The 14875-nt window shown below is 38.0% G+C and overlaps 1 protein-coding gene across 1 annotated transcript in view; it reads right to left on the reverse strand.

Annotated features, from left to right (window-relative positions):
* The window catches only part of COL9A1 (collagen type IX alpha 1 chain), a 102302-nt gene extending 95618 nt beyond the window's left edge, over nt 1-6684 (reverse strand). Inside the window, exons 1-4 of the mRNA XM_004605885.2 lie at nt 6568-6684; nt 5920-5993; nt 5062-5139; nt 4806-4938 (exon numbers count right to left, since the gene is read on the reverse strand). Of these exons, the coding sequence (XP_004605942.2) occupies nt 4806-4938; nt 5062-5139; nt 5920-5993; nt 6568-6581 (299 nt within the window). The 5' untranslated portion in view covers nt 6582-6684. The remainder of the gene's footprint in view (nt 1-4805; nt 4939-5061; nt 5140-5919; nt 5994-6567) is intronic.
* Nucleotides 6685-14875: the final 8191 nt, after the last annotated feature.

Below are 14875 nucleotides of genomic sequence, written 5' to 3' on the forward strand. Positions count from 1 at the left end.
AAAGAGTGGGAGTGGTGGGAGAGATACCTAGATCATTGGTGGTGGAGAATGGGCACTGGTGAAGGGATGGGTACTTGATCATTGTATGACAGAAATATAAGCACGAAAGTTTGTAAGTCTGTAACTGTATCCCACGGTGATTCATTGAAAAAAATTAATTAAAAAATAATAAATAAATAAATATTCTTTTTAAAAAAAGAGTGATCCCTGAGCATTGCTAGATGTGGCAAAAAATTTTTTAAATGTTATACTCAATGTTGAAACTTGACAAGTATTTATGTCAATTAAAAATATCTAGGGGCCGGAGCGATAGCACAGCGGGTAGGGCGTTTGCCTTGCACGCTGCCAACCCGGGTTCGATCCCCGGCATCCCATATGGTCTCCCAAGCACCGCCAGGAGTAATTCCTGAGTGCAAAGCCAGGAGCAACCCCTGAGCATCGCTGGGTGTGACCCAAAAAGAAAAAAATATATATATTTACACTGGGGACCAGAGAGACAGCAGGTAGGTGCTTGCCTTGCATGTGGTGAACTTGGGTTTGATCCCTGGCACCACCCTGAGCTCCAGCAGGAGTGATGCCTGAGTTCTGAGCCAGGTGTAAGCCCTAGCACTGCAGGTGTGGCTAAAAAATAAATAAAATAAGTTCTCTGGAACACTTTTAGATTAATGATCTGGGTTTATGTAGCTGCTTAAAGGGTTTTTTTTCCTTTCTGTCCAAAATAAGTATTACTGAGATATGAGAACATTATAGAAGGAAGATAAATCTTAAATCCTATCTTTTTCTCTTCCTTAATGCAGTATTTCTGATACTTAAATAAGCTCTTGTAGTTATTAGTATATTGGTTTATAGCTATACTGAGCAAGGCTAAAGGATTTCATCATCAGTCCTTAGGGAAAAACCCCTATTTTTTATTTGTGCTTCATCCTATCTTTACCACAAAGTAAATTACTGAATACATTATGTCAAAGACAGAATAGTACATAAAGTTCCATTCACCTCTGACTTGGCTATATAGTGACAGAAACTTTAAGTATAGGATGAAAGCCATGGGTGTTAAAAAAGCAATTCATAATTTAACACTGTTAAACCAAGGGTTTTCATATCTCTCTATTTATCCATATATATTTAAAGATTATATGCTTATATTGAAATAAAATCAATGTTATCATGCTACCAGTCTTAAAACTTGGGTAATAGAGTAAACCAATATGGTAAAAGGAGAAAATTAACTTATGTACTTAAATTAAGAAAATAGCTATGTATTTATATAAATCTAAGATCATTTAAAAGTCCTCAAAGGTCTAATTTATATAATAGTCAGTCTCATTTTCTTTTCTGCACACCTAGGATTCTGTTCTTGCAAATACGGTATGCATAGCGATAAGTAAACTTGACAGCATACATAATTTAAAAGAAGCTGGATCTATAAATGATTTATTTCATTATGTTACAATCTGCACAAAGTACCTTTAAAAAAGACCCATAAGGGTTTGAATAAAAGATAAGAAGTCTTTGGACCTTGAAACATTTGTTTTCATGACCTTAGCCCAAAGAAAAGTTAAGAACGTATATGTTATAGCCATATACACATGTTTGTAAGTCTGTGTTGAAAATATTTTGTATAAAATAAATAATAACCAGCAAAAATGTGTCACAATCTTTCTAAAATATATACATAAATAACAAAAAATTATGACTAACACATTAGCTCTATATGCCATAATCACCTTTTTCTCCGAAGGAGAACCTACTGACAGTTTCTTTTCTCTCTCAAAGCCTTTTTTTCATTCCTAAGGAGGGAAGAAAGGGCCTACATAGAGAGCTTGACTTCACAGCTCAAGATCTTAGAAAAGGACCAGCAAGAAGAACCCAAGCCAGAACGAAGGAAAGAAATAATAAAATTTAGAGCAGAAATTAACAATATGGAAACCCAAAGCCTTTTTTTCTCCAGAGAGAATAATTCTTTAAAATAGAGGTAGAGAAAGAGAGAGAGAGAAAGAGAGAGAAAGAGAGAGAGAGAGAGAGAGAGAGAGAGAGAGAGAGGGCGGGGGAGAGAGAGAAAGAGAGGGAGAGAGAGAGAGAGCAAGAGAAAAGGGACATTGGTGGTGGAAAATGTACACTGGTGGAGGCACAGGTATTGGAACATTGTATGACTGAAATCCAATCACGAACCACTTTGGAACTGTGTATCTTATGGTGATTCAATGAAATAAATACATAAACAAAAGAAATTCCCTTTATTCTAAGACTCGTACTCTCAGAATAGTCTGGGAGCAATTCCAGTCCCTGACTTTCTTGCCATCTGTCTTTTGAATTGTATGATCTGGAAAACAACTTAAAGGAAAGAATCCACTCAGAAGAAAAGGTGACTTTGGGTATAGAGTCTTCTGGTTCTCCACTGCTTACAGTAGAGAACACCACTCTTTCCCAGGCTTTAGTCAAAACTTCTCTACTGTTTAACACTGACTCTTCATGATAACTCTATGAAATAATTATTACTATTACTATAGTTTTTACCTTCTGGCACTTCAGGTTCATTATATTTTACAAATTGAAGCAATAGTACAGCAGGTAAGGTGTTTGTCTTGCATGCGGCCTACCCAGGTTCGATTCCTCCATCCCTCTCAGAGAGCCCGGCAAGCTATCGAAAATATCCCGCCTGCACGGCAGAGCCTGGCAAGCTACCCGTAGCATATTCGATACGCCAAAAACAGTAACAACAAGTCTCACAATGGAGACATCATTACTGGTGCCCACTCCAGCAAATCAATGAACAATGGTACAACAGTGCTACAGTTATTTTATTTTGGGTCTTTGGGCCAGACTCAATTGTGCTTCAGACATACTCCTGGCTCTACCTTCAGCAATCACTCTTGATGAGGCTCAGGGAAACACATGTGATGTCTGGGATAAAACTTAGGTCAACTTCATGTAAGGCAAGCAACCTACTGCTACTGCAAAAGATACATGCCTATCTTTTGGTCTTATTACTAATTTTCAGTGGAGGGTGCTGGCAAAGTTTAAGTAACATGCCCCAGAATATACTTTACTACCAATTGAAGACTCTCTCTGCTCTCTGGCTTTTCTCTTCTCTTTCTATATCTTTCTCCAATTAGTTACTCTCAATTCCTTCTTACTTTTCCCATCTCTTAATAAAACTTACTAGCAAAACAATAGCGTTTAGTCTTTTGAGGGACAAGGAGTCAAAGAGCTAGAGGATATGGACCATTTGACTATATAGACTGGGGGATTTGTGAGAACTCCAAAACAGAGAAAAACAAGGATGAGCCGGAGGAAAGTGGACAATTCTGAATTTAAGAATAAATGAGAGTTTATAACTGAAACTTCCAATTATAGAAGACAAAAATTACACCACTATAGGCTGATGGAGCTATTTCATGTAATGTTAATTTATTTTATTAAAGAAATGAAAATAATCTTTTTAATGCAATAAGTACCTATGTACGGTGAAAAGAAAACATAAGAAAGTTTCAAATATGACTGAGTTTCCTGAGTCATATTATGGGACATAGGTTAGGGTAACAGTCTGTGGAACAATTAAGTCTGGCTTTCAATCCTTCAACTTCCTCTCAAAGCTGTGACTTTATGTAATGAACTAAAATTTTATGACCTCCATTTCTTCCTCTATAAAATACAGATAATGATGTCCTCACCATGGTGTTGTGATGATGATGAGATATAATGTTAATAAATATAGAAGAGAATTTATATTATGTTGCATTATTGATTTATCTCAGAGAGCCTGGCAAGCTACCTGTGACATATTTGATACACCAAAAACAGTAACAACAGCAAGTCTCACCAAGACGTTACTGGTGCCTGCTCAAGCAAATAAATGAACAACGAGATGACAGTGCTACAGTGCTACTGATTTATAAAAACCATAACATGTTAAAATATAAGTTTTATATCTGCAAGTTAGTATTTTACCAGAATATTTCAGCCTGGACAAATTTTTCATTGTCATATGTAATTTTTAAATATTTTTTTAAAAATTTCATTTGTTCTAATCTTTTTTCCTAGTATAGTTTTACTGCTCTAATCAATCGTGATTTACTTGTATATCTAAGTTCTATTCCTTTTCAGCCACAAAAAATTCTACTTTTAAAGTGAATTAAAGTACACAATAATCATAACAGCTGCGTAAAAGTTGATGTGAAAACTAAGCCCAGTAACTCAGTCAGAACAGTGGCATAGGATAGCACATTTGTGCACTAAAGTGACTTAGTTGCAAATAAATTAAAGAGCAAATGGCTTATCTGAGATAAAAAGAGAAATGAATTTTATTATTTTGTATATCACTACCATTGTTCCTGTCAGTACCATTTTAGTTTTCCCTTTGTTTTGTTCCCTCCATTAGCCAATACTAAATGTGGGCCTCTTTTTCAGCACCGAGACACTTAAACAGCACCATTGAAAGTCTTCTAAGTTTTCCAGGTTCCTAGTGACATTCATTCTTAACCTCTGGCACTTCTCAAAAAAGGTCTTTCACTCAAAACCAGGCAAGTTATAGAAAAACAGAGAGTAAGTAATTAGACTATGTCAAATATTAATGTATAATTATTTTAATATTGAATTGAAATGGACAATAAATTACATAGTGGAAAATAGTATTTACATATTCGGGCAACGAAGACAGATAAGTAAATAAACCTTTTCATTTTTAAATATAATATGGATCCAAGAAACATCAAGCATGCAAATTTTTTTCTAATATTATAAACTTTTTTCTATATTACAATGCACTTGAGGCAGATAATTAGAGAGAACATTTTTTATAGTACCTGGTTGGAATCCTGAAATCCACATTGTTTCCCAATTTATAAGCCACTTGTAATGCAGTTGATCCAACTACCCTCTGGATTGCCCTTCTGGATGCTGCCTTATCTACTTGGAACTGAGAAATCAGATCAAACCCTATAAAAAGGATACACAATGGAAAAACATGAACATGAGATTTGATTTATTCCTTTACATAACCTTCTAAAATAATATATACATAATTTTTTAAAAAATTCAAAGTAGTAAACTTCTACTTACCTGGTAAGTCATCTTGGCCTATCCTGATCTTTGGACAAAGTTCATTTCTGCCATTAGAATTTGAATTGACAGGGAACCCTGAAAAAGAAATATTGTGTCATCCAACCTCATCCACTATTGGACTGTAAGAATATAGATATAAAAATAATAAAAAGACCTGAGCAATACTTTAAGGTGAAAAAGTATACAAAAGAGCTTGTGGATAAGTAATGCATTTAGCATTAACTCTATGACACCATGATTATATATTATTCTCCTTCTGAGGGCAAGAGAGGCATTGCATCAAGTTGCTTTTGTAATTTGTGATAGAAAAATTTTTCTTTGGGGAAAGTTAGGAACTTTCTTTCCTTTTAGAAACAGAGCTGCACAATATTCTGAGTGGCGCCAAGTGAGAAGACTGCTTGGAGAACTTCTGGTGGTTTGTGCTAGAAAATATTCTTTAAGCACCACACAGTTTAGAATTCTTAAGACATTCCACAGCCAGCTTGAGCCAGTTCAGTGACACCGCTCAGGAGTGCAATGCTTGGGAATCTTTGTCAAACAAAGGAGGGAGTTAGAAGAATGTTGGGAATCACTAATCATAAATAAAATACAGAAATTAATATCACTGAATAAATACATAATACATCCCTGACTAGAACATTGCTAGCATCTAGCATCCTAGTTTAAGGAAGAGTAATCAGAAGAAAAAAATTTCTTTAGAAGAATGAGTCCTTCAACTTGATGAAAATTTTTAGGATGCAATTAGATGCTTCTTATTCAATGGAAAGGGGCCTTTAAGTCATCACTTAGCTGCAGCGCTGTCTGATCATTTCTGTGAACAAGCGTATTTTAAAATCTAGCAACTGTGGTTCTTACTTGGTCGACGCTTAACTGTTGCAGAGGCCCATGATCCCAGGAAACTGAATACAAAGAAGAAAACTGGAATTTTCCTGAAAAAGAAAAAAGGTAAAACGATGATCACAATAGTTTCTTCAGATTGGGACAATGTCAATAAGTTTCAGTCTGTTAGACCTAGTTAATGTAGATGATTAGATCTCAACATAGTTTTTTTTTTTCATTTTGACCTTGAAATCTTATTGAAACGTGTAATACATTTTCAGGTTTTCAACCCTTCCTACTCTAAACAATCATGATGTTGCTTATTTTCTATCTCGCTTTTCCATTTTCTATCTGTCCCACTGTTCCTACTTCTATTTCCTTGTTTCTGTTTTCTTTTATCTCTATTTTTCTGCTTCTCTGTGTTGAGGGTTGTCTCTTTCCTTCTTTCTCTCTCTCCTTTTCATCACTTGCATCTGCTCTTTTCTGCTCATTGCTCCTCTCCCAATCTCTCTCTGTCTCCACTTTTTCCTCTCCCCTCACTTTCTTTATTCCAACCATTTCTGCTGCCAACACAGTCCCTCAGTTCTAAGGACCCTCAGTTCTAAAGACCCTCAACTCCAAGGACGCTCCCCCCTCCTCCCCCAGCCCACACTCCTCACCACTCTTTCGACGGCAAGATCTTACCAAGAGTTCTTCATTTTCCCATTCCGTATTATTGCTATTTTTGTTTTTGTTGCTGCTGCTGCTGCTGTGGCTGCCAACAGACCCGATGAGCAAAGAATTGTAGGGAAGTGTGCTCCCGCAAAGATTTCTCTATGTCACAGCAGGACTGATGAGTTCCAGGCCTAATCTTGGTCCCTCCTGCCCCTGTGAGGGCTAAAAGCAAAGGGAGTAAATAGAGACATTGGGGAGACTTTAAACCAACGTGGTGGGAAGGGGTGGAAAGAGGCAGTCCTGTTAGCCCAGGCTTAGCCAGGGGTGTGTCCCCAAAGCTAATAAGTTATACTGAAGGAGGGTTTAGCAGGGAAAAGTTTGCCTGAAAGAAAAAAATCAGAAATAGAGAAATTCACCAGAAATTTAAAACAACAACAAAAAAGAACAGGCAAGCTGCTATAGGAAACAGTGGAAGCTTTTAGAACAGCTATAGGAATACAGTGGAAGCTTTTAGAGGACCCAGGTTCCAGTTAATAGGGGTTCACTGGAAAGCACAGATGTGGGAACCTCAGAAGCTTTGGTGCCCTGCCAACCAGGTTTGAATTCTCTACTGTTCTGAAACTTGCAATTTATGTGCACTTAGGGAAGTTAGTTATCAATTTGAATGCAACACAATTGCCTTAACTACAAGTACTTAGAACAATTGTTACTTAAAACAATTGTTATGAAAATTAAATGAGATTGCAGAGATCCTGATTTAGAAAGGCAGTTATTCCTCCCCATCATAATCATTAGAGCTAACACTTTTTTGTATATCTCCCTCTGTTGAAAGAACTTAAAGCCTGGTGACAGTTCATCTTCAAAACACTATAAGGAATGTTTATTTATTTATTAATATAATTTATTTCTATTCCGTGGATGCAAAATCTAAAGAAATGAAGTCGCTTATGCTTTGCTCGAAGTGGCAGAACTAACGTCTCCGTACATTAGCTCTCTGTTTCACGGTTGGAAATTTTGATAAAATACAGCACCAAGTTCCTGGTTTGTTTGTTTTTTGTTTTTCAACTAAATCTGTGCAGACTATCCCCAGAAATTAGTAACAGAAATTAGTACCTTTCAGAAACAAGTAGTGAACAAGCTACAAAGAACACAGACCTGGGACTTTAGAGATATGTGGTCAGCCCAGGCTTGATCCCTGGTACCCCACATGGTTCTCTGAGACTATGAGGAGTGATCATTGAGCACAGAACCAGGAGAAAACCCTGAGCACAGAACCATGAGTGATTTCTGAGTGTAAAACCCAGGAATAAGTACCCAGCCAGGTGTAGCTCCAAAAGAAAACTAGAACATAGACCAGGGGAGAGATTTTTAGAGATTTTTACCTTTACAACTGGCACATACCCACACTCTCTGCAGACCCTTTGTCCCCTGAGACCATTCAGGAGCCCTCATGGACCAGCTACACACTCAGACTGGCTACTTCTGTGTGGGGAAGCAGAAACTTAAGGGCACAGTCCAAATGCAGCGTCTTTTCAGGTAGAAGACTCAATGGTCTCAATAAGCCTGAAGTGGTTGTGCGTCCTGGGAATTTCTTCAGTGTTTTAATTTACCTGATTTTTATTTAATTATTAAGTAAATATGTCATACTTTTTACCTGTTAGATTTTTTTTCACTTTCAAATACACTTTTATTGAAGGCACTGCAATATGGTAGATATAACATTTAAGCAGAACTATAGGTGTTAAACTTCTTTGAAGATAGTTTTATTATTGAGATAACATGTTTATAATAGTGTTGGTGTTTGCTTTTGGTCTGCAAAGTTACTGAATCTCCACCATCATCACAGTGCCCAAGTCCCTCCACCATTGTCCTTATGTTGCTTCTTTTTGTTTTTTAATTTTTTATTAGAGAATCACTGTGATGTACAGTTACAAACTTATGAACTTTTGTGTCTGCATTTCACTCATACAGTGATTGTTTACCCATCCCTCCACCAGTGCCCTTTCACCTCCACCAATGATCCCAGTATCCCTCTCACCACCCCCACCCCATCCCCCACCACCCCACCTGCCTCTGCAGCAGGGCATTCCCTTTTGTTCTCTCTCCTTTTGGGTGTTGTAGTTTGCAATAGAGGTATTGAGTGCCCTTCATGTTCAGTCTATAGTCTACTTTCAGTTCACATCTTTCAACCCGAATGGGTCCTCCCAACATCCTCTACTTTACCTGTTAGCTTTTTTTTTTTTTAAAGCAATGGTTTTTTTCACATAGGGACAGTGGTGGGTTCTTGTGAACAAATTAGCGGTGGTGAGATGCTGCAACTTTGTAAATCGATGCATATAATTAAACACTCTTGAGCCAGGTTACCTAAATTAAAGTAAAATAAAATTTTAAGCAACATTTTCTTTTCTACCTCTCAGATCACTGAAGAATTTGCTCTAATAAACTATGAAGGGACTGGAGCGATAGCACAGCCGGTAGGGTGTTTGCCTTGCACGGGGCCAACCCGGGTTTGATTCCTTCGTCCCTCTCAGGGAGACCAGCAAGCTACTGAGAGTATCCCATCTGCATGGCAGAGTCTGGCAAGCTACCCGTTGTGTATTTGATATCCCAAAAACAGTAACAAGTCTCACAATGGAGACATTACTGGTGCCCGCTCTAGCAAATTGATGAACAACAAGAAAGTGCGACCATGCAGTGCTAAACTATGAAGAAGACAAACCTTGTCATCTGTATTATCTGGTCCCCACTGTTTTCCTTCTTATTTATTTGGGGGAGGGGCACCAGGAATTTGATTCTTGGCCAACTAGGTGAGCCCAAGGATGTGATTCTGCTCTTGCCCTGTAGTTTGGGGGACACCCCCACCAGTACTGGGATCCTCCAGGACTGCCCTCAGCAGGAATGAGGAAACATTTGTCAGAAGAACTTAAGTAGGGAGGTTGTTTCCATTCCTTTTCTATTCATAGTCTACTTGCCTGAAGGAGTTCTGGTCCTCTGAGAGAGGAATGACCTTGTCCCAGTGTCACTGAAATCTTTCTTAAGGCCCTGCCACTCTGCCCCCAGGGCACCCATGTTTGCCTAATCATTGAATTTCAGATGACCTATCCTAGCTTATCTTTGCCAGGGGACCATGGTTTATTTAACTGGAGCTATTTATTAACCCAAAGAACTGGCTCTACTGGAAGGAATTCCTGGAGAAATTGTGCAGCTGTGGACCCCAATATCCTGATGTCACACCTCCTCCCCACCTTCACAGAGAAAGGATATTCTACATTCTCAGTATAGATTCTCTGATATCATTTCCTCTGGGAACAAAATAAAAGCAACTTTTTCTATACAACTGTTAGAGAAATCTTTTCATTACATGTTGTAGAGACCCCCCAACGTTTGTACAGTTAGAATTTTAAGGCAAGTGAAGTGAACCACTTAATGACAGAATAAATTTAGAGCTTTGGTTTGTTTATAAGTGGTTTATCTTTTTTTATAGTTTACTAGTTTTATTTAAGATGATAAAAAACAAGCAACAGCTCTATTAAGGAAGAATGTAAATCCAGAGAAAACAAGTTTATCCTTCAATGTCTGAGGACAGTTTATTACCTTCTTCCATTTTACATTAATATTATTTCCCTTCCCAACATGAGAGGCTCACAGAAAATAGTGCAAACCTTATACCACTCTGGTGTTGGTCAGGAGACATGCTTTAAAACCATGGGCACACAAACCTTTTCATAAATAGCACTGTATTCTTCATTTAATCTAACCGTTCTGTTCCTGGAAAATCATGTAGAAATGAAAAATGATAAATGATATCAGATTATGAATGTCCAAGATGGCTTATATTTGAAGCATTCCATTTTATAAATGTAAGTATTTTTTGCAGAAATATAACACTTGCACCTCTCTTTGCACCTACCCCAAACTCTATTGCCACAGTATATTCAATATATACACAGTAGCATTTCACTTTATTAAATGTGCTCTTTTATTTATTTAAAGTTTAAATCTTCACAATCATCTTTCTTCATTATCTGCTTTCTTCCATGTGTTTATTCAATAATTCAATAGATACATATAGAATAACTCTAGATAGAGATACATATATCAAGTATATGCTAGGAGTTTAATAGATAAAATTCATCAATAAGACACTCTTACCCTAAGGAGATGTGACCTTATAAAAAAAAGAAAAACGACTGTAACATAGTAAGTGAAAGTGGCTACAGCATTACTGAGAATAACTATAAACTCAGTCCAAGATAATGAGAAAGTTTTTATAAAGGAAATCTTGAAGGATGAACAGAAGGCTATCGAAAGAACTCATGAGCAGAGTTTCTAGCAGGGCAAAAGAAAACAAAGGTACCATGACAGAAAGGTAGAAGTGAATATATCGGGAATCACAAGTTTAGTTCCAGAACTCTTTCATTTGCTTTTCTTGGTGACTCCTCTACCATGAGTCCTGAACTTACCTCAGCACAGAAATGCCCAGAATAATTGATCACATCCTTGCTCCCAATAAGCAAACACATTACTGGGAAGGTAGGTAGCTGTCACTGTCACTGTCATCCCATTGCTCATTCATTTGCTCGAGGGGGCATCAGTAATGTCTCTCACTGTGAAACTTATTGTTACTGTCTGTGGTATATCCAATATGCCACAGGTAGCTTGCCAGGTTCTGCTGTGCAGGCACGATAGATACTCTCGGTAGCTTGCCCGGCTCTCAGAGAGGGGCGGAGGAATTGAACACAGGTCAGTCACGTGAAAGGCGAACGCCCTACTACTGTGCTATTGCTCCAGCCCAGGTAGCTGTATACATGTAAAAGAACAAATACGATATTTTCAGTTGAAATCATTATACATAAAAGAAGGAAATGTGTACTCAAGAAATAAAGGTAGGGGGCCAGGGAGAGATCTCTGATGATAGAGCACTTGCATAGCATATGTGATGACCTAGGTTCAGGTTAGATCCTCAGTTTGGGATCTAACCTTCCCCAAAAGAAAGAAGAAAATAAGCTGCTAGATAATGAAGAGAAGGGAAGAAAGAGTGAAGGGGAGAAGGGGAGAGACAGAAGCAATAGGGCCAGGTAAGGAGATTAAGGCACAAAGGTGGTGTTAAGGAATGATAGAGCCAAATATCAGACCACAGAGTCAACAACACTGAAATCAAGAGACCTAAACTTTAACAACCAAGCTTAAAAGGTACCTGTCAAGAGAGCAAGATGGAGGGGGGTCGGGGGAATATGGAAGGGAACCTGGGAACATTGGTAGAGGGAAGTTGACACTGGTAGTGGGATTGGTGCTGCTATATTGTATGTATAAAACCAACTGAGAGTAACTTTGTAAATCACAGAGCTTCAGTGAAAAATAAATGAATTGTAAAAACTAATAATTAACTGGTAGAATTATAGGCTAAAGTTGATGTAAGTGTTAGACTCCAAGATGGTAAATTTTTACTTCAGTCGGATGAAAAAGAGATAAAGCTGCTAGGGTATAACTTCCTGGTTTTAAACTTGTGCTTTTGAATAAAGGATGATTTTCTCTGAAATGACAAGTAGGAGGCCCAGGGCAAGTTTGGACTTTATTCTGTCAGCTGAATGAACTAAGCTTAGAGTTATTTGAATACAATTTCAAAATGACTTATTTGAATATGTCTTCAAAAAAGAGTGTGTTGCTTGAAGCAAAGATTGAATAGATTTTAATACATGCAAAAAATTGAAGTAAAAGCTTCACAAGACAATACTTACCCAAGTAATTATGGTAGATATTGTTCTCTGAATATTTTATTTCAGTTTTAAATGGCGGTGACCAATCAGTAACAGCTAATGAGTACCAATAGTTTTTAGAAGCACGTTGTCAGTATAGATACTAGACATGTCAAATGACATCTTTCCTCATTTCTGCTGGCATGAGGCACAAAAGTTAAAACACGCTCTAAAATTCATATGATTTTAGGACAAGTTCCTTAGTTGTAACTTGAATACACAGTTTTGAAGATATTTCTTTTGAGGTAAAATTGGCATAAAATTTATCACAATTATTAGTAAGGTGGTGACTCCCAACTTAAATTATTTTATAGAGTAAAACAAAGAGACACTTTAAAAAGTAGTCATCTAGTATTTTTTTTTGTTTTAAGCTTTCTTCTATCTTGCCTTTAAAAATCAAAGAGCCAAAATGCCTATGACACATTTCCGTTGTGTGAGGATGCTGAAAATTAGCCACAGCTAGAGGCTGAGTTTATCATAGAAATCTCTGGCTGAGAGGCTGATTAACAATCAGAGAGTTGCTAAAACTAGGAGTTCCACAATTTTGCATTGGGTTTGGTTTTACTGTGATGGAGTTTCATCACAATCAAAGCTCTATTTTTAATCTGCTTGTTTTTGTTCTATACTTGTAAATTGTAGCCTAATCATACCAAGCAAATAGAGCCCCAGGATGATAGCCATTTCTCTCTGAAATCACTCACAAATAAATGCGCTCTCATCATGGACTGTTAATATGAGAGCTTGTTATTTAACATTAAACCTAGTCCCATTCCAAAGACTTTCAAGCTCAAGGAACTGTTGTGTTCCTTGAAATCTGAGTATTTCTATTTCCCTTAGGAAAAGAAAAAAAAAACATTTCCCTTCTAAAACAACCATGTTTTCAGCAGCTGTTGCTACATTTGCTGCCATATACTCAGTGTGTAGCAGCTTATTCATGTCTTAAGCTTCTTGACATCTCGTAATAAATCTCACATACTGACCTATTAGCATATTTCTCTACATATTATAAAGGCTTCTTTCTCTCTCTCTCTCTCTCTCTCTCTCTCTCTCTCTCTCTCTCTCTCTCTCTCTCTCTCTCTCTCTCTCTTTGCTGTGTTCCTGGAGTACTCCTGGCTCTGTGCTCAATAATCACAGCTGGTGGGGCTCAGGAGACCATATGTGGTACTGGGATGGAACCCAAGTACTTTGACCACTGCACTGTACTTTGATCTTTCTGACCCTAAACTACAGCAGAACCACTGGAATCACTTGTTCAAAATATTATAGAGGCTCAAAGTTTCTGATTCAAGATATTTGATAGGTGGGGCTGAGAACTACCATTTCTAACAAAGTTCCAGTTATTGCTGGTGCTAGAGAGAGGGCCTATGAAAATTGCTGTGCCTAAAAGTCACATTTTCTTTTTAAATTTGTGTGCATGGGTGTGGGGTGGAGGGTTCTCACACCTGGCAATTTTCAGAGCTTACTCATGACTCGGAGCTCAGGGATCATTCTTGACAATGTTGGGAGAACCATATGTGGTTGCTGGTCATGAACGGGGACACAACCATATGGGTTGCTGGGGATATAACCCAGGTCTTCATGCAAAGCAGGCACCTTACCTGTTGTAAGGTGGGTCCCCCAAAAGTCCCATTTTCAACACTGTTGAAATAACTGTTGAGATAACTCCTCCTTTGTTACAACTGGGAATCTATTCTCAAAAATATTGACTAATTTTCTACTTGGGCATGTATTAAGAAATTTACTTGGCAGAATAAAACAAAAACTCAAGCCTTCCTTTTTTTTTATAATTTATTTATTTTTAATTAGAGAATCACTGTGAGGGTACAGTTACAGATTTATACACTTTTGTGCTCATACTTCCCTCATACAAAGTTCGGGAACCCATCCCTTCACCAGTGCCCATTCTCCACCACCCGTAAACCCAGCGTCCCTCCCACCCTCCCCAATCCCATCTCCCCCCCACCCCACCCTGCCACTGTGGCAGGGCATTCCCTTCTGTTCTCTCTCTCTAATTAGCTCTTGTGGTTTGCAATAAAGGTGTTGAGTGGCCGCTGTGCTCAGTCTCTAGCCCTCATTCAGCCCGCAACTCCCTTCCCCCACATGGCCTTCGACTACAATGTAGTTGGTGATCGCTTCTCTGAGTTGCCCTTTCCCCGGAACGTGAGGCCAGCCTCGAAGCCATGGGGTCAACCTCCTGGTACTTATTTCTACAGTTCTTGGGTATTAGTCTCCCACTCTGATATTCTATATACCATAGATGAGTGCAGTCTTTCTATGTCTGTCTCTCTCTTTCTGACTCATTTCACTCAGCATGAAACTTTTCATGCCCATCCACTTAACTACAAAATTCTTGACTTCCTTTTTTCTAACAGCTGCATAGTATTCCATTGTATAGATGTACCAAAGTTTCCTCAACCAGTCATCCGTTTTGGGGCATTCGGGTTTTTTCCAGATTCTGGCTATTGTAAACAGTGCTGCGATGAACATACATGTGCAGATGTTGTTTCGATTGTACTTTTTTGCCTCTCTGGGATATATTCCCAGCAGTGGTATTGCTGGGTCAAATGGGAGCTCAACCTCTA

Source organism: Sorex araneus, chromosome 4 (genome assembly GCF_027595985.1).
Source record: "Sorex araneus isolate mSorAra2 chromosome 4, mSorAra2.pri, whole genome shotgun sequence".
Taxonomy (NCBI): Eukaryota; Metazoa; Chordata; class Mammalia; order Eulipotyphla; family Soricidae; genus Sorex; species Sorex araneus.